This window comes from Drosophila miranda, chromosome XR (assembly GCF_003369915.1).
Source record: "Drosophila miranda strain MSH22 chromosome XR, D.miranda_PacBio2.1, whole genome shotgun sequence".
NCBI classification, from domain to species: Eukaryota; Metazoa; Arthropoda; class Insecta; order Diptera; family Drosophilidae; genus Drosophila; species Drosophila miranda.
Window position 1 is genome coordinate 37,811,160 of NC_046674.1, and position 20,653 is coordinate 37,831,812.

The 20,653-nt window shown below is 40.4% G+C and overlaps 1 protein-coding gene and 1 long non-coding RNA gene across 14 annotated transcripts in view; one reads left to right on the top strand and one right to left on the bottom strand.

Moving 5' to 3' along the window:
* LOC108160402 (disintegrin and metalloproteinase domain-containing protein 11) overlaps positions 1 to 12,360 on the top strand; it is a 551,474-nt gene extending 539,114 nt beyond the window's left edge. For 11 of the 13 annotated variants that reach the window (XM_033387853.1, XM_033387852.1, XM_033387855.1 and 8 more), the window contains one exon: positions 11,232 to 12,360. In XM_033387853.1, the coding sequence (XP_033243744.1) occupies positions 11,232 to 11,778 (547 nt within the window). In that variant the 3' untranslated portion in view covers positions 11,779 to 12,360. The remainder of the gene's footprint in view (positions 1 to 11,231) is intronic. The other 2 variants (XM_033387863.1, XM_033387866.1) reach the window with 2 other exon arrangements.
* Positions 11,769 to 14,109, bottom strand: LOC117186729. Its single transcript, XR_004471660.1, has 2 exons — positions 13,772 to 14,109; positions 11,769 to 13,676 (listed from the first exon to the last, which is right to left on the bottom strand). It is a non-coding gene; the product is annotated as an uncharacterized LOC117186729 (long non-coding RNA).
* Between the last annotated feature and the right edge of the window lie 6,544 nt (positions 14,110 to 20,653).

The window sequence follows — 20,653 nt, forward strand, 5'->3', positions numbered from 1 at the left end:
TCGAAATCATATTCGAAAGCAGCGTAATTAAAATCTACACTTATGACTGATTGTCTCCAAATCAAATTTTTTTCGAATTTGAGGTGATACGAGTAATTGTGCTTCGTGATCCTGTGCAATATGGGCACGTCTCTTTTCATTTTCTTCTGCACGTTCTTCTTGCTTTATATTATAACGGACGTTCTGATTACTTATTGCATGATTTCGCACAAGGTTTTTTCGCGATCGCGGTTGGGTTATCCCAAAATATTCTTTCGTAAAAACCTTCTCCTAGCAAAGACGAACCACTGAATAAAAATTTGAGCTAAAGCGGCCAGCCGTTCTCAATTGATAAAATCCCAAACACTCCATTTTTATACTCGATACTCCAAATATTATATTTCTGCTGAAAGTGGATGTGTGTAACGTCCAGAAGGAAGCGTTTCCGACCCCATAAAGCTTATATATTTTTGATCAGCATCAATAGCCGAGTCGATTGAGCCGTCCATATGAGCTCCTAGTGCTCAAAGACTATAAGAGCTAGAGCAACGACATTTTGTATCCAGACTTCTGCAGTATGTCACTGTTTGTATTTCCAAACTTCGCCCCTTCCCCTTCTGACCACTACAAAAAACGAAAATCTGTGGCATCCACACTTTTGAAGATACGAGTAAACCAAAAACGCAGAATCGCAGAGAATGACTATATCATCTAGACCGCAGAATCTGAACCAGATCGTATCATTATTATAGCCAGAATGAAGAAACCAGTTTCATTCTCTCCCGTTCTGTCTCTCTCTAAAACACACTTTTTGTGGTCGGATTTGCCTATCGCTAAAAATGAGCACCTAGATCTCAGAGACTATAAGAGCTAGAGCAACCAAAATTTTGGTATCCACACTCCTGTGATATCGAACCTGCACCAGTGTATTTCAAAATTTCGCCTCTGAGATGCTGACGACCCCGTCCGCCCCCGCAAAGGACTAAAATCTTTGGCATCTAGAGATCTCAGAGACTATTAAAGCTAGGGCAACCAAATTTGGTATGCACAAATTTGCCCCACCCCAAGTTAGAGAAGTTAAAAGTTTGTTAAATTAGGGTGATTATAAATATTACATGCTATTAGTTTAAGGGATAGTTCAGGGGATAAGGTATAAGGCTTTTGCACGGATTCAACAACAACCTGATGCTCTTTATACTGCGGGCTCCACACACAAGAACAATAATCCAATATCAGACGTACTAACGAGATGTACAGTTGTTTCGTAACGTACGGGTCGTCAAACTCTTTGGACCAACGCTTGATGAACGCTAAAACACCCTTAGCTTTATTTACGCTTGCAGCTTTATGGCTGTTAGAGAGCTCAAAGAGGACTCCGAGGTCATTTGAACTCGAATCTCGATCCAAGACATGATTTCCTAGAACGTATGAGACTAAATGTGGTGCTCGACGGTAAAATGTCCCAAGTTTACATTTAGAAAGGTTTAGAAAAAGAAGATTAGTAGTAGTTCATTTAGATCCAGTTGAAGATCCAGTTAGAGAGATATGACAAAATCCAATCTAGACGATTCGTTGGGAGCCCTAATAAAGAGAGCTTGTGAATAAGCAGAGCATGGTTCACAGAATCGAATGCCTTGCTAAAGTCCGTAAAAACTACATCCGTTAAATTAGAAAAATCAAGAAGGTTTTTCGATGTTGAACGAGATATCAAGTTGCAACAAAGATGTTGCAGTTGCCGGGTGCCCAGGAATTCAAGAAGCTTCGGGATGGCGGAAAGCTTTGCGATACCACGATACGTTTCAATATTTGATATTGCACCTCTTTTGTGAAGCGGGATAATGGACTCATTCCAAATTACTGGTAGACAAGACTGTTCCAAAGAGAGGTTGAAGAGAAAGGTCCAGGGTTTGCAAAGGGATTGGGCACAGTATTTTAAAATGCAACTTGGTACCTTTTCTGGACCCGCAGAAAACGATCTGTCCATATCATATGACATATGACAGACCTTCCAAAACAACGCTTTCCTCAAAAATAGGCAGAACAATGCTGTTAGTGTGAGGTAGATGGTTGAGATACGGAGTGGATGCGTTGTAAATATGAGACGAGTACGTTGTTTGGAAAAAGGTAGAGAATAAATTTGCAATACCAACAGCAGAAGCTTCAGTTTTGTTCAGGTTATAACAGGAGGAAAAGATTGGAGTTACGCTCAGAGTTAAGGAACGAAAATAATTTTTTAGGATCACTACGAAAGTTTCTACTATTACTACTACTATATACTATACTACTATATACTACGATTAACGGCAAGGAACAGAGAGCGAGCGGAGGAGTATAGAGCGAAGGCCGACTTGAAGCCCTTCTTCTGGTACTTTTAATAGAGCCTGGATTAATTGTTTTTTAAGTATAACAAATACTTGGAACACCAGGGAGGCTTGGACGATACAGGTTATAATGTAATGGCACGGTTGGCTAAGTATTGTTTGCATTGCAGCCTCGGCAGGAAAGGGAATCGGGTTTAGTGCACGATACTGCGCTCTGTGCTCAGCTCGCCGGACGGGGTCGCGGTCTTTCCTATCTCTTTACTTCCTTGTGCTCGCCATATTATAAAAATTAAGTGCACAAAAAAAACAACAAATGTTCTCAATCCCCTATCGGCATAGATGGCAAGAAGGAATCCGGTAGTAGCGTATTTTAATTTAGTGATCATAGCTGTACGAGAGCACTAGTTCCTCTATACCCACCCTACCATCGGCAATACATTGAACGATGATGGCATGGACCCTAACGTAACTAACGCTTCATCCGGTAGTCGCGTATTTTAATTTAGTGATCACAGCTGTAGGAGATCACTAGTTCCTCTATACCCACCCAACCTTCGACAATGCATGAAACGCTATTGGCATGACCCCTAACGTAGCTACCGCTTCATTATTACACTCGATGTATTGGCACTATGTACTTAGACAGAATCGTGGTTATTTATTTATAATTCATGTTCATTCAAAATAGTTGTATTAATCAAGATTCCAGAGGTTCATTATACAAAGGGTTCACTTACCTAAGAATATAAGATACACTTCATAAAAACTGAAACCTTTTACTCACGAATGTCAACAATTCAATTCAATACGAAAATAATGGACCTTTACCCAATTCAAACACTGTTGAGACAACGAGTTTTGACGCTGACTTAAATTGTTAAATAATTTCATAAATTAATTATTTCGGAAAACGTTATAAATTGTATTGTAGGTAGTTTGTGTGCTGAGGGTGTCCGAAGATGCCAGAGCCTTTTGCAAATATTATTGATGAGTTATACACTTGGATAAGGCAAGCGAGCCGATCTCGAGCCAAAGTAATAGATTGCGGACAAAAAAGATCTCTTTTCCAACTATATCAAGCGGTAACTAAAATAGAGCAGGCGCAGCTGCTGACGGGTTACCGACACCATAGGAAAGAAAAGATAACAAAAGCGATCATAGACAAAGAATAGATGATGAGATGAGAGCATGGTGCTGAGCGAGCAAAGGCAAAGATACGCTTTCGTTACGTTAGCTTAGTGCAATGACCAAAATGGTACAGAAAGTGAATTGATAGGCAATAGAAAAATGGTACTAAATTTACACTCGGGCTTCGTTAATAAGTGTGTGCACGTATAGACTCGAATTCTCTTCGAACGAAAGCTCGCTCTTGGCGTGTAAGTTATCACGCTCTCCCTTTCATTGCGCTGCACCGCTGCTATACCCTGCTATTTCGCTGTTATGTTCGTACTGATGACTCGAAGATGACATGGTTGTCTACGACACGGGTCAATCCGGCTCTAGATTCCTGTTTTTTGATGGGGTGAGAGCACCAAGATAGATTCTGAAGTCAGCGAGTGTTCCGAACCTAATTTCCTCGATAATCACGTACCACTTTGCACTTTCACCATATAGGTCGACTGATCTTGATTTTAGCCGGTTCTTCGCCGAATTGCAGTTATGTAATTGGGTATGTATTATGTAATACAGGGACACGTAGACATTGCACTGGAATTTGGTACTAATTGCACCGGCACAACCGAAGAGTTTTGGGAAATTTGAAATTGATCAAGAGATAAAGATCAAGAGATTTAAATAGTAAAGAATCAGGGAGAAGAATTTTGAAGGATGATATGTTGCGCTTATGTTTAAATGTAAATTTAGTCACGCTCTGCAGCAATATGTGAGCAGCTTTGAGGTCTGGGCTTAGAAATGGAACATAGGCAACAGCAGCAAATGTGCTTATGTTACTTTTGCTACAAGAACACTTTCTTGCGGAGGCATTAATATGCTGGGCTCCACACTTACGCACAAGAGCTCGCACAAATACTTAGGGGTTGTACTGGACAGGACACTAAATTTCAAAACCCATACTACTATGCTTCGACAGTCGGTGATGGCGAAAGCGGGAAAGATGGCGTGGCTACTTGCACCAAGAAATAAGACGTCACTGTACAGCAAAGTCACGATAACAAGTCCATCCTCAGCCCCATATGGAAATACGCTCTTCAAATTTACGGCATTTCGGCAAAAACCAACTTAAATAAAATTAGAGTTGCTCAAGCAAAAATTCTAAGGCGAATATGCAATGCTCCATGGAACAAGCGAAACAGCGACATTGAAAGGGACCTAAAGATTCCCAAAGTGGGCGATGTTATACAACTACATGCAGCGAGGTACTTGCAACGCATAGGTGATCACCCTAATGCACTAAGAAGAAGAAGACTCATCCACTGGATCTCCCTACAAGATCCATCCTATAACATTCCATTAACTTTGTATAAATATTGTTAATAATTTACATACCCTTTCCATGTATGCAACATTAATCTTATGCATGTATCTCCTCTGATCAATTGTTTTTCCCCTTAAATGTAAAACTAGATTAGGTTGCCAATTAAATACAAATTTTCCATATGAAAAAAAAAACGAGGGGGAACGTTGTGAGTTACTGCGGACACCGCAACTCTACAGTTTTACCCGATACTAAGTCAGTATGGCTCTCCTCCGGCAGACGCCTCTACAGAAAATCAGTCTGAGCGTGACGTCGGGCGCTGCGTAGCCACTGCAAATTGATTTGTTCCTTTTGGCTATAAAAATTATCTGATCTAAACCAGATTAAGCAATCTGATAGATATGGTCGTTATCTATGATTCTGCGTTTTTAGTTTTCTCGAATGTGCAATATTGTGGATGCAACAGATTTTCGTCCTTTGTGTGGGCGGAAGGGGGTGGGGCGAAATTCTGAGATATACGTTTTATAGTGAGATCTAACAGGAGTGCGGATACTAAATTTGGTTACTCTAGCGTTAATAGTCTCTGAGATTTGTGGATGCCCCAGATTTTTGTCCTTTGCGGGGGCGAAATTTTGACACAAAACGGTCAAGGTCCGATATCACAGGAGTGTGGATACCAAATTTGGTTGCTCTAGCTCTTATGGGTTCTGAGATCCTTGAACTCATATTTTGCATTTGGCAAAACCGACCATGAAACCTGTGTGTTAGAGAGAGACAGAGCGAGAAAGAATGAAATTGTTTTCTTGATTCTGGCTATAATAATTATACGATCTGGTTAAGAATTTGCCCTCTAGAAGATATAGTCATCTTCTACGATTCTGCGTTTTTGGTTTTCTCGTATCGTCGAAATTGTGGATGCCACAGATTTTCGCCCTTTGTGGGAGCGGAAGTGGGCGGGGCAAAGTTTTGAAATTTTCTTGTAGCAGTGACATATCACAGAAGTCTGGATCCAAAACATCGTTGCTATAGCTCTTATAGTCTTTGAGCACTAGGCGCTGAAGGGGACGGACAGACGGACAGACGGACGGACGGACAGACGGACGGACGGTCAGACGGACAGACAGACATGGCTCAATCGACTCGGCTATTGATGCTGATCAAGAATATATATACTTTATGGGGTCGGAAACGATTCCTTCTGGACGTTACACACATCCACTTTTACCACAAATCTAATATACCCCAATACTCATTTTGAGTATCGGGTATAAAAATGAATAAATTTAATCACAGCTATATCATCAGGAGAAGCGATAAGTTTAGAGGAAAGATGTTGTTTAACATCCTCGGTTGTAGCCGAGATAGCAGAGATCTCGGTCCTGGGGCAGAACCATTGGCAGCAACGGGTGGAGCAGGACTTGGCAAGACATCACCAGCAACCAGCACACCCGCACTAGGAGCACTCATCACGCCGGTAGTGATGGCAGCAGAAACTGCAGGGATGGGATTGATGCTGATGGGAACTTGGATGCTCGATGGAAGCACATTGTTCGGTGTAAAAAACACCGGAGCTGCCGTTGACGGATTTACAGACAACGCCGAGGCATGACCACACGGAGTAACAAATGCTTTCGATGGATGAAGGTGGGAAGAGATTGGTATCATTATGCGGAATTTTCCGTCTAAGCGATTCGCTCAAGAGTTTGAGCCCAAGAAACTGCGATTCTAGGGCTAGAAATTTCTCGTTGAGAGCCACGAATTGTTTACGGACATCCAGAAACCCAGTTCGTGTCTGTCTCATGAAAGTGCGCATTTCGGCCTCAATCTCCCGACAAGCCAGACATGACCAAGACAGGCTCATACGTTTCGAGATCAGATCGTCACACAGCCCGCAGCTAAGGAATTAATCGCCAATAATTACACCACCGAATTCGCTTTTCTTTGCGATGCAAACGCTGATGCGCGAGAGCAGTGCACACCGAAGAAACGATGACCAAAAGCAGACTGGGTAAAAGCAATAACAAATGGCTTGCATGAGTCAGTTATTACGTTCCTATATTGTATTTATATTAAACACTTGTTTACAAACGAAACTCTGGTGATCAACACAAATTATAATCAATATTTAAGAGAATCGATGATATACCAAAAAAAAATGACAACGAGGGGGAACGTTGTGAGTTGCTACTGCGACCGCAACTCTACATTTATACCCGATACATAGTCGTTATGGCTACATTAAACGACAAGGAGTGCGTGCGAGAGAGACAGAAAATCAGTCAAAACGTGTCGACGGGCGCTGCGTAGCCACTGCAAATTGATTTGTTACTTTTGGCTATCATAATAATCCGATCTGATTCGGATTCAACAATCTGGTAGATATGGCCATTCTCCATGATTGTGCGTTTTTAATTTTCTCCTATCTTGGATGCCACAGATTTTCGTCCTTTGCGGGGGCGGAAAGGGGTAGGGCGAAGTTTTGAAATACACTTGTGCAGGTTCGATATCATAGGAATGTGGATTCAAAATTTGGTTGCTCTAGCTCTTATAGTCTCTGAAATCTAGGCGCTAATGTTTTGCGCTAAGCAAAGCCGGCTATGATACGTGTGTGCTAGAGAGAGACAGGGCGAGAAAAAGTGAAATTGTTTTCTTCTGGCTATAATAAAAATGATACGATCCAATTTCTTGCAGTTCTGCAGTCTAGAAGATATGGTCATTCTCCACGATTCTGCGTTTTTGGTTTTCTCGTATCTTTAAAATTGTGGATGCCACAGATTTTCGTCCTTTGTGGGGGCGGAAGTGGGCGGGGCTCTTATAGTCTTTGAGCACTAGGCGCTGATAGGGACGGACAGACGGACGGACGGAAGGACAGACAGACAGACATGGTTCAATCGACTAGGCTATTGATGATGATCAAGACTTTATGGACTTTATCGGGTCGGAAACACTCACTTCTGGACGATACACACATCCATTTTTACCACAAATCTAATATACCCCAATACTCATTTTGAGTATCGGGTATACAAAAATGTTAAAAATTGTCATAACGAAAATTTTAACAAGGATATGCAATAATATTGGCGAACATTCTAACACAGAAGCCGTAAATTCCTGTTGAGTTATATTTTAAGCGAAAAAAATAAAAATCATAGATAATCATTATTTTTCAGTTCTATTTTTTTTTTATCAAGAATAATGATGAAGTCTAAGTTTTATCAAATTACTCAAAAATAATGATTATTAGTGAAGAAAAACGTAAAAAGTCAAAAACTTGCAAATCATGGCGGCAATGCAGAGATTGTACAAAAATAAAGATTTTGGTGTACATAATGTTTTTTTAGATGCATAAAAAGTAAAAGATTTTTTTATAAAAAAAAAAAAAAATCATTATTTACGGTCCCTGATTTAAACAAAGGGAAGAGAATGCAGGTGCAACACGACCGGCTTAAGCAAGAGCTAGAAGCGAATGTTGATCAAATAATTGCAATATAAATGTAGAGTTGCGGTCGCAGGAGCCACTCACAACGTTCCCCCTCGTTTTGTTTGTTGACTGGTGTTATTACTACAGCCAGAATACGTACACTCTCATATTAATATTTAATACCTTGCGAAATAAGCCTCTCCCGGCACGAAGTGACCCTGTACCTTCTACAGCCTCCGCATTTGTTCTGATATGAAAAAGTCTTAAAATATATCATATGTGTAGGGTTCTGACAAAATGTTGACGCTTTTTTTATGCTTTTTGTTGTGGTCTGTATGTATGTATGTTTAGTCTGTTTCGAACTCACACGGATGCTCGTTCTTACTCAGTCATATTTGACAGCCTTCTTCTCGATCCTTCTCTTTTGCTGTACACTGGATGCTTCGCCTGTTTCTCATTCGTAGCACCGAAGGAAGTCATTTGGGAACATTGATTATATGATTACATATGTATTTGCCAAAGGATGCTTCTATTATGATATTTCACAATGAAGTAAAAAAAGCAATGGTCTAGGTGGCAAAGTCAGTAGTGGAAATTTCACTTTACTATCAAGGCTACATAATCCAGCGTTTCTGCCGAAAACTTTAATGCGCCAAAATGCTCACAAACAATGCCCATTAATTCTAGTATATACGAATATATGAATATGTTTTATTTTCGAGATGACTGATGGGGTTGTTTGATGCAAATAGTTATAAACAAGCAAGCCCGATGACAATCCGTGTTTATGAGATTAAGAAAAAGTTTTAATTTAGTTTATGACAGTTTAGAATATGAGGCAGACAGGCCACTGTTCCAGATGGCGAAATTTGTAATTGCGGAGATGATCGATCTTGATGTAAAGCTTTGCTATGCAGACGGGCCTTCCTCACAGCTTCCGTCGGATGACGAACGTCGATGAATCAATTAAAAGCGTAGGGCAGAAGAAAAATAATAATATGCGTTAAGAGATATGTGTATGTATGCTAGGCTTCTCTTTGTGCTGACATGGCCCGGCGCTTAGCCCAACTCATCTTTTTTCGCTTGCGCGATGAATGTGCTATTCTTGAACTCTACGTTGAGCTCGATGATTTCTTCTGCTCTTGTGTTTAAGAAGCACGAACGCGACCCGATTCTCGTTATTTTTTAGTGGATTGATTCACAAAGTTCCGATGCTTAACTGAATTACGGCCTTGTCGGGAAAGATTAGATCTTCTGGTTGAAAGCATTTTCAATATATTCTTTAAGTGTCTGCTGTGCTACTTGATAGGAAGCAGGTATTCAACTATCTTTTTTCTTGTTTAGTAAGCATACAATCTTTATACAAAAATACTAAAATCGAGCCGCGGTCGTTTCTTCCGATTTTATATATAACCTATAACCAGTTGAATTTATCTATTGTACGGGGCAGGGTCGATGAATATGAATTGACACATCAAACAGGCGGAACCAAATTAGTTGCTTAAACGATTTCAAAGGTTATTCGTTTTTAGTTAACGAAATTTAACCGATTCTGTCAGTTCCCAGTTATAGACGACCAAAAGCAAAAACAATTGAAAGACGAAGAAGAAAAAACTTAAGAAAGCGTAAGAAGAATCATGGCGATGAAGCAATACCATTCGAATTTTATTTTCAACAAAGATAACGTTTTGAAAAGTCGCTGCTGCTGCGTTGTCGCTCACGTACAGTATAAACGAGGGGGAACGTTGTTAGTTGCTGCTGCGACCGAAACTCTTTGTTTATACCCGATACTAAGTCAGTATAGCTCTCCTTCGGCAGACGGCGCGAGCACTGAACGAAAACGAGTGCGTGCGAGAGAGACAGAAAATCAGTCTGATCGTGTCGACGGGCGCTGTGTAGAGACCGAAAATTTATTTGTTACTTTTGGCTATAGTAATAATCCGATCTGATAAAAATTAGGCAATCTGTTACATATGGTAATTTTCTATGATTGTGCGTTTTTAATTTTCCCGTATCTTCAAAATTGTGATGCCACAGATTTTCGTTCTTTGTGTGGGCGGAAGGGGGTGGGGCAAAATCTTGAAATTCACTTGTAACAGTTAGATTTAACAGAAGTGTGTGTTATACACACATTTGGTTGCCCTAGCTTTAATAGTTTCTGAGATCTGTGGATGCCAAAGATTTTCCTTTGCGGGGGTGGACGGGGTCGACAGCAGCTCAGAGGCGAAATTTTTAAATACACTGGTGCAGGTTCGATATGAAACGTGTGTGTTAGAGAGAGACAGAGCGAGAGTGAATGAAACTGTTTTCTTCATTCTGGCTGTAATAATAATACGATCTGGTTCAGATTCTACCGTCTAGAAGATATATTATATTCTCTACGATAATGCGATTTTGGTTTTCTCGTATCTTTAAAATTATGGATGCCACAGATTTTCGTCGTTTGTAGGGGCGGGGAGAATTTTCGAAATACACTTGTAACAGTGACATATTGCAGAAGTCTGGATATAAAAAGTCGTTGCTCTAGCTCTTAGTCTTTGAGCACTAGGCGCGCATAGGGACGGACAGACAGACATGGCTCAATCGACTCGGCTATTGATGCTGATCGAGAATATATATACTTTATGGGGTCGGAAACGCTCTGAACGGCCTGGACGTTACACACATCCACTTTCCCCACAAATCGAACTCAATTTGTGTATCTGGTATAAAAAGCCGTAAGCCTTTGTTAGGCCCCGGCACGAAAGTACAAATCGTTTTTCCCAGTGTAAGCATGTTAGGGTTTTTGCTACACACACAAGCCCACTGCTCACCGCTTGAGTGTCTGAGTGCCGAGCACTGATATTAATTTACACATTCTTTCGTAACTTTTTAAAAGCCAAGTATAAATGAAAATATTTCTGAATGAAGATTTACATGTTTAATCAGAATTTACAAATTTTTATTGGGCCGGTAAAACCAGAATCTTTTTCGAATCTTTTCAACCTGAACCAATCCTATTCCATTTTTCCCGTGAACGCCCCCTGCTTTCTTACCATGTACCGTTGTTCCTGTTACGATTATTATTTTCTAGTGATGACTTTATTCAAGCTCAACAACAGTTAGCCCGGTGGGCGAGTGAAGATGTGGTATCCGTCGTGGTATTGGACCAGCCGCAGTCCGCAACAATTTCGGATTCCCAACCATACAACGGCGTAGGACCAATGTCAGGGGCTACAACGAGCAACGTTATCCACCATCAGCTTCCGCATCTTCACCACGGCGATCCTCAATCCTCCTCAGCGGCAACGGCGGTGGCAGCCAGCAACAACTGTATACTGGGTTTGCCAGTTGTCCCAAATGGTACAAGTGTAAGTCAGAGGGACTTCTATCCCTCACCGCCCTCAACGGAGACGGAAAGCAGTGGAAGTGCTATCCAGCTTCGTACTCGACGCGTATTACAGTCGGCCGATACGGTAGCAGCAAGTCAACAACAGCTTCAGCTTCACCAACTACCGTTGTATCAGCAGCACCATCATCAGCAACAGCTTCAACATCAATCAGGCGATACCAGCAGCAGCAACAACAGTCAATCCGGACAAGTCATCGAGAATGGTTGCTACCCGGAATATAAGCATTGATAGTGCAAATCTTTTATTTTATATCTTAATCGACATACATTGACATAATCATTCGTAAAGGTATCCACAACCAGCCGCGTCATCACTTAGTTTTTTATTATATGGGATAAGAAGATCTTGACCGGCATTTCTAATCGCATATAAATATGCTTGACTTGAAATACACAAGTACACAAGCGTATTCTTATGTGAATTAATATATGTAAACATAAACATAACTGCAATGCTAATAAACAAGTTAACCTAATGAAAGAAAAACAAACAAGCATAAAAATTAAAAAACAAATTAATAAAGAATATTACTATTTATGAGCGAAAACTTACTTCACAAAGGATTACACGCAAACATGCATGCATACATACCATTGAATACTTACATAGCCATACGTTCATTTGAACGCCTAGAATAATCTTATTCACCTTCACAAAAAAAAAACAGGATTTTGTATACCTCAGGCCCAAGTAATGCCAGCGTCTGAGTAAGAAAAACTAATGAGCAGGCTGCTGTAAATATAAAAAATGTTTAAATGTGCTAGATAGTTAATTATACGACTCTGCGAGACGTGTCAAGAATTTGAAAAATAGTCTTAGTGACAAAGAAACAAAAATGCACTCGTGCACCGAGCCCAACAATCGCTTAATGGTGCCTCCCTATTAGGGCCCTCTTACACCGACTGATAGAAAAATTTTGGGCAAATACTGTCAGTTCTCGTTTAAAAATCTCTAATGAAAAACCAATAGAATAAAGAACAACAACAGACAAACAAAATAAAGATCTCTAACTAGAAATTTTAATTACTTTTATATGGTAAGATTTGTAGATTTGTAGGTGTAATGATTATTCAAAATTAAACCATGACCGTTAAATATTAGTTCTAGGGATATGGAACATTAGTATTACATAGTGTAACTCATTTATAAAAATAAACGTGAAATGTACGATTAATAAACATAAATACATACATAAGTGCATTGTAAATCATTAATATGTAATCATGTATAAATGGTGTCATGCGAGGATATTAAGAAATATATCCAATCAAATATTTTTTTATCAGAAATATTCTTATATACATGTGTATGTATGTACATATGTATAAATCCCACAATTCTCAAGCAACTAGACAGCAATAATTGCCAAATGCCAATCGAATTATTATGTCCTATTCAGGCAAAAAATTTAACTTATTACACTCCTGTCTATTGTATTCCACTAAATTATGTCCCGAACTTTGCGACGACTTACATATATATTCCTCAGCGGCTGGTTCATACAGTCGTTCAAAATGTATGTTCATATGTATATCTTCATCGAAAAATTCATATTGCCATGAAATTCAATGTCATAGCGTGACTGGTCATTTGTTACTAACTCGAAACACAACATTGATTTTCTCCGTCAGAGCAATACAATTTTCTTCCCACAAATTTTCTAACTCCGACTCGTTTTATTATTTCTCATATTACTAGCTATTTTTTTTCCGTTTTCATCTAGAAATAAAATAAACCAATATCAAAAATATATGAAATCATCCCGGATTTGGGAGGGTTTGATTAATAGCAGGGTTCCACCAGTGAACATTCATCAAATTAAGTGAATGACTTTATTTGCTGTAATAAATCCGCTAAAGAAATGACTGCTATTTTTCAATAAAATCTGTTGCTCTGGCTATAACAAGGCACATATATTATACGTTTATAAACTATTTTACGGTGACACTGTCAGCTAACATTGTTTAGTTTACGAATTACTTTCTTTTTTAATTTTGTTTTGTTAAAAATATTTAAATATAAAAAAAATATATAAAATTATAAGTTATAAAAACTATGAAACTATGTGAGGATCAAAACTCGCGACAACAGCATTTATTTTGGGATTGGTGGCAACTGCTGTAGGGCTGAATGAGTAGACGCACGTAATAGGCAACAATATTGAAAAAAAACCATATAAGCGGGAAAGAGAAAATAAGTAAGTTCGTATATACATATTTACTTTTTATAAACATAAATTTGCAGTCTATTTATCCTGATATTCTCATGTACGAGGTTTCCCGTGTATCACTTTCATGAGTCTTTGAATTTTCAGATCTGAGTCACGTCAATAGAAATATGCTAATGCTATTTGTGGAATCGGGCTATTGTAGTACAAGGTATAAATATATTTAAAATTAAACTGCATCTTTTTTTTTTGTTAATCAGAGTTAAACATCTGGAAAAATTAAATTTTTGGTGGTATTTATGCATGGTACTCAGAGATCGATTCGTTGGTTTATTGATTGGTTCATTTCATTCTTTTCCTCCTATTGCATCTCAATAATAACAGGTGATGAATAACCCATATCGTCAATACGGTAACCCTACTTTATAGTAATAATCCCTAAATGTACGGCCACGCTAGAATAAATAGAATAATACACCGAATAAACGACCACTTAAGAAGTAGATCGACGCTCGGTCATTCTAAATGGCCGATCGAGAGAAGAAGGACGTGCTTGGAGAATTAAGATCTTGAAGTACAAGCCTTGCTTCACTCTCTCAATTGCTTACACTCTCGCAATATCAGAAGTGTGGGCGACATAAAATTAAACCAACTAAAGAGGTGGCTATCGGACTTGGCCTATCAACCCAATGATATAAAAGCCAAACTGATCGCATGCGTAAGCACAATTGCACCAAAGGCACGCGGTGACAGCAACAGTCGGCAGGCAAAGATCCAACTTTGGCGTCGTAGATCGTGGAAGAGCAGCATCATCGACTTCCTCGACACCAGTAAGAAGCCTCGCTTCACTCTCTCAATTGCTTACACTCTCGCAATATCAGAAGTGTGGGCGACATAAAATTAAACCAACTAAAGAGGTGGATATCGGACTTGGCCTATCAACCCAATGATATAAAAGCCAAACTGATCGCATGCGTGAGCACAATTTCACCAACGGCACGCGGTGACAGCACCAGTCGACAGGCAAAGATCTAACTTTGGCGTCGTAGGTCGTGGAAGAGCAGAATCATCGACTTCCTCGACACCAGGAAGAAGAGTCATGCTGGGTAATATTCATGACTAAGACAAAAATAAGATCATAAATGTTAGCCAAACCAAATCAACGAGAGCGACTAACTGCACCACAATCAACCGTAAAAAAAAAAATTAACAGCGATCGTGGCATTCGGGGCAGCCATGTCCAAAGGAAAACTAAGGTACAGATTCCAAAATCGCCAATGACGTTCTGGAGAATATTTTGCCACATACTTTAACAAAACATTATGATCTGGGGGTCTGACTATGTGTGCTTTATGTTTTTGATGTCGCTGAGTCTGAATCCGAGATCCATTCTTTACTAGGTCATCAGGATTTTCAAATCACATCAAAAAGCCAATATGACCGAAACAGGGTCTAAACTTATTAAAAAAATTCATGGGATTCACCTAAAACTGTTGACTCGGGTACTTTTGAGTTCGTTTCTTGGTGTTAATAGTTACGCATTTGAATTCAGTTTTCAAATAAATTAAGATAGCGAATCCAATAAGGCCATCAAATATAACTCTTCGACTTTACTAAATTTACATCTACATCTTCCGCTTTTCAATAGATCTTTTGAAGAGATCAAAACTCGATACATCTCGAAACAGGATAATTGACATCAAATTCGTAATCAGTGAATAGGTAAACAGTATAATTATTAGTATTAATATAATAAAAAGTGAACAAATATAAGTGAAAATTTGAATTAAATAGTTAGGGATGAGGTGATGGAAATAGCTAATGTTAATGATATTGTTAGGGATACCGTTAGTGTGGATGTTAATGAAATTGTTAGGGATACCGTTAATGTGGATTGTAATGAATGCTTAGGATATTTGTGAAGTAGTTATTGAAGTATTAACTGAAAATTTTAGCGATCTTACCAGACCAATAAATCATAAAACTCAAAATTAGAAAACTCAAAAACATTTTTTGTTTGAATAAAGATGATAAATAAACTGCAACAATTACTAGATGAATATTTAAAGAACGGGATAATATGACCAAGTTATTCTAAATACGCTACACCTAACGTATTAGTTAAAAAGAAAACAGGGGACTTCAGGTTATGCACAGATTTTAAAAACTTAACAAGATTTTGATTAAAGACAACTATCCCATTCCCCTCATCGATGATCTGGATGATGCTGGACAAATTAGCCAACAGAAGACTCTTTATAACTTTACTTCAAAAGTGGTTATTTACATGTGTTTGTTAAGAGGGATTCGATTAGATATACATACATAGTTTGGGACTGCTTTAGGAAAATTTGAGTTCCTCAAAATGCCAATGGGCCTGAAAACGACATTTTCAGTGTGATTGTGGGGGGCGGATTCGAGGGACTCTAACGATGAGTACGTAGAATTGTAAGGGTGCAATGGTTCTTTCACTATGTATATATATAAATGTATATATTTTCGTATGTATTGTTCTTATGTATGTATGTACAAAACACGGCCGATTGTTGTGGGGATGGTATCGTAACTAACTTTAGCTTACATGCTTTTAAACGCTGAGAGCTATGTGGATCGTAAGAATACAGATTGAGAGCGGTTGAAGCGATTGAGAGAATACTAACAAGAGCGGCAACAGCGCTGCCCTAAACATCTACCCCCCTTTAACTAACGAGTGTTGGTGAGCCCGGCAGTTCGTGCAAGACTTGCTAATGAGGGCATCTCGGCTCGGGGTCCAGGTGGAGAATGCAGTCGCAGCTCCGGAGCGGATGATTGTGGAAGACTAGAATGAGGAGCATGGAACTGGTTAAGAACACAGAGCTATCCCGTGTGTGAACTAAGCTAGAAGGCGAGACAGCCGAGAACTGTACGGAAGAATAATTGGATAACGATCGTCATAATTCAGAAATTTATAAGTTGTGACACGGCGGCATGATCTTATGAGCACAAGTCGGTCTGGGAAAGGGTTTAGGTTCAAAATAGAATTTGACCTTGGCACTGGACGCTTATTACTTAGGCAGTGATACTCCTCGGAATATTCTTTAGGATATTCTCTAGGATGACAGCTCGTTCAGCTTCGGTAATTTCTCCACTTGTAAGGTGGTCGGAGGTGGTGGTAAGCGGAGGACATACGCACGGACTCGCAGAGCTATCTCAAGCTTGGAGAAGCGCTCGAGAAATTCTTCGGATGGGCTCGGTGCGAAGTGGACCTTTACAGTGCATTGCTCAAGGGTCATAACGGGAGAGTCCTCGATATGTGGTGGCCATTATACGCGGGGATTTTGTAACCAAGCTGTCTGTGCCACCAGAATTCGATATAAATTAGCTCCTCTAAGGATACGCCTCTACTGGCTAAGTCCGCAGGGCTATACTTGAACGGAAGGTGAGACCAATTCTCGGTATCGGTAGTTTAAGTCATCCTTATTACTCCGTTGGCCACGAAGGTAGTCCAGTGGCTCCCGGGCTTCCTCAGCCAGGGGAGGACTTGGTATCTGTCCAGTGGTAGAAGGTCGTAAACGCCGTCGGCATATTTGGCAGGATATCCGTCACCAATCCATCTTGGAATACAGATCTGGTCGAGAACGAAGTAACTCTTCAGAAAACTTTGCCAAGTCTACAATTCGCTTGGTAAATATTTGTCCTATCCTAACTCTTATAATAAATGGGATAAACCATAGCGCCGGATCGAACAACCTTGCTGTGTGGGAGTCTGCTCGTGCCAAGTCATCGTCTACATACATAAAATGTCGAATAGTGTGACTTGCTTTAGGAAATCGAAACTTTACGTCGTAGCTGTCTTCAGGATCTCTCCGAAATAATATTCTCTGAAAGTGGGTGTGCTTCGGACTCAAGTCTGTCGATCTATTTTGATGATATCCGCATTGAAAACGTACCGGAAATAAAGCCACTTCAGGATCTGAAGGGTTAAGCCACATTGGAGGACCGGACCAGCATACAGAAGATCATTTAAGCTCATGCCATTGCTCGACGGGCTGGATGCGTTGAATAAAACGCGGACTTTCATGGTAGTATTCTCAGGCTTGAGTACAGCATGGCATTCTCTGTAGTAGTGTCATTATTCTAGGCTCACGGAGTCGTACTTTTAATGGAAGGTCATTTTTTAAACGATTCTCGTTCCTCAGAAACTGGGCCAATGCGATGGACCTTGAATACCCCAGACCTGATCCAAAATGATATGGGTTGAATCGATCAGAGCGAGGGAGCGGAAATTCGTCCCCAGGTGCTGGAGGCGAAATAAGTCTTGGATTTTGTGCGTTAAATACTCGTAGACTTAGCTCGGGCCACGCTGACGAATTTTCTACCACTGTGGAATTCGACTTGTTCGAAATGGGATAGCCACGGTGCAGACGCGTGTGGTGCCGGTCTTCACAAGTGATGGTGGGCGCTCTGGCATTCCTGCATAAAAGTTCAAACAAAGCTGACTTTTCCTAATGTAGTTGGAGCGAGTGATGCTCAGTCATTTGAATGCAGTGAGGGCATACATTTATTAGATTGTTTCTGGAAGGTGACGGATTAAAATTGCCTCGAAACCCTCGCTCGTGAGTGGAGTGGAGTGAGTCATGGGCTGCCATGCTAGTTATCTGGTGTAGATGGCTGTGAATAAGTACCTGAAAGTGGGCAACTGCTGGTAGTCCCAACTGAAAACTTCCAACTGCTGGACGAAGGCTTCTAGACGGCTAGTTGCGCCGTTGGAATAACAGTAGGGTCTCCAGCTGATGATTGAGTTTAGCAATACATTTTCCGTAAGCCGCTTAGCAGTCGTCATAAATCCCTTGGACCTCATCTGAACCCTCTGGATCGGCTTCCAGCATCGCTGCGAATCAGGTCTCAAACTCCGCATCTATCTTTGCTCACATGCTGCGGACTTGTTCTCGATGGACTTGCGATCTCTTTTCACCAGTTGGCATCTGAATCTGGTGGATCTTCAATAGGTATGAATTCGTTTCTTTAAGTTAACGGAGCTAACACCAATTCGTTCGTTCTTTTTCGTAGATCAGACGCGTTTTTGTTTTGCGCTCCGCATATTTTCCCTTTGTTTTGCATAAACAACCGCTGTTTTCATAAATAGACTTTAATTAACTTCCTAACCAGCCTACAATCTGGAAATCTATTCTATTCCGAGAGTGCATGCCTTTTGATTTGTGTTTAAACATTATTTATTTAACTTCTAATTTTTCGGCGTCGGCTTGTCGTGCTTGTGTTGTTGCCGTGAGTACGCATTACATTGCATTACAGCTCTCTTCGCTCGTCTTGTAGCTTTTGTTGTTTTATCACTCTCTTGCAATCACCTCAACTTCAATAGCTGTTCTTTCTCTCTCGCTCTCGTAACTTTCTGTTCAGTAGCTCTCTCTCTCATTAGCTGCTGCTGAAACTGTTCTCCTCTCCTGCTATTAGCGTTTGTCTGGCACACTGGTTTGATAGCCATTTGTTTTGGAATATTATTTGATTTTAATTTTGTTCAAATTTCTTATTATGGAGTTTTTTGTGGTATGTGACAAAAAATCCTGTCGGAAAGAGATCACCCATCACCCGCGGAAGGGCTTTAAGGAGCTGATCGTTGTCTTTAAAAAGAAGTACGATCGACTCCTAGCCATGGAGTCTCAATTTGGCAGCCTGCAACTGCTGAATGAGTCTCCGAGGCGTAAAAGAGTCACTCCGCGGGATCTGCAAGTGCCAGCCGTCACTCAGCCGTGCGCCGCCGAAAAACTGACTCCAACCACTCCAAGTAAGCAGCAGTTGATCTCGTTTGCCACTCCAAGGGCAACGACAGCTGCTGGCGATGCAGGTTCGGTAGACGAATTCATCGCTTCGGAGAACGTGCAGCCAAGTACGTCTGCAGCGTCCGTGTCCGTGGTGTCCGCAAGTTCGCTAGTTGTCCCGTCCATCCCGATCCCACCAGTAACAAGACGTTCCGGTGGTAAAGTGGAAAAGTTTAACTTCTCTTATGCCAGTGAGATAGCCTCGTTTAAGATAAACATCTCCCCAACTCAATTTGACACCATTTGGTCTGCCAAATTTTGGCCGGAGCATTTGGTGTTGAAGGAGTTTAAGGCTAAGAAGAAGAATTGGCCCCCCATAACTCTTACAAATCATTCCAGTGTGTCAAACGAGTCTAGTATCCTTGTGCCCATGTCACGACATGACTTTGTTGACGGCTTGCTTGACCTGTCCCTGTCTCAAGTCAATCATGTGAAAAATTCCTTGGGTCGATTGCTCGATCTGTGCTTTGTATCGGATCCGACCTTAGTGTTGTTAACCCGAGGCCTTCCGCCCACTATACCTGAAGACGCCTACCATCCTACTTTCGAAATGTCGCTAGATATAGGACCAACTGTATTGAATCGGTCGAGTAGGCTACCTGAACGTGTCCGCTACTTTCGTAAAGCCGAGTTTGCGAAGCTTAATAACCTCATTAGGGATTTTGATTGGACCGCTTTGTACTTGTGCACTGATGTCATAAAAGGCACAAACATTTTTTACAATGCTCCTGGCACATTTTTATTCCCGATACACAAAATGAGTATTGGGGTACATTAGATTTGTGGTGAAAATGGATGTGTGTAACGTCCAGAAGGAATCATTTCCGACCCCATAAAGTATATATATTCTTGATCAGCATCAATAGCCGAGTCGATTAAGCCCTGTCCGTCCGTCCGTCCGTCTGTCCGTCTGTCCGTCTGCCCGTCCCTATCAGCGCCTAGTGGTCAAAGACTATAAAAGCTAGAGCAATGTTAAGACCTTAAAAGAAAAGTCTAGACATTTGCGAGTTGAGTTGTTAATTCAAACTGAATTTTATTCTTAACATCAGAGCCTTATATGTGATTTGACAATGAGGTAGGAGGTACAATTTGGTAGTCTATAATTATCGTTAGACCTACG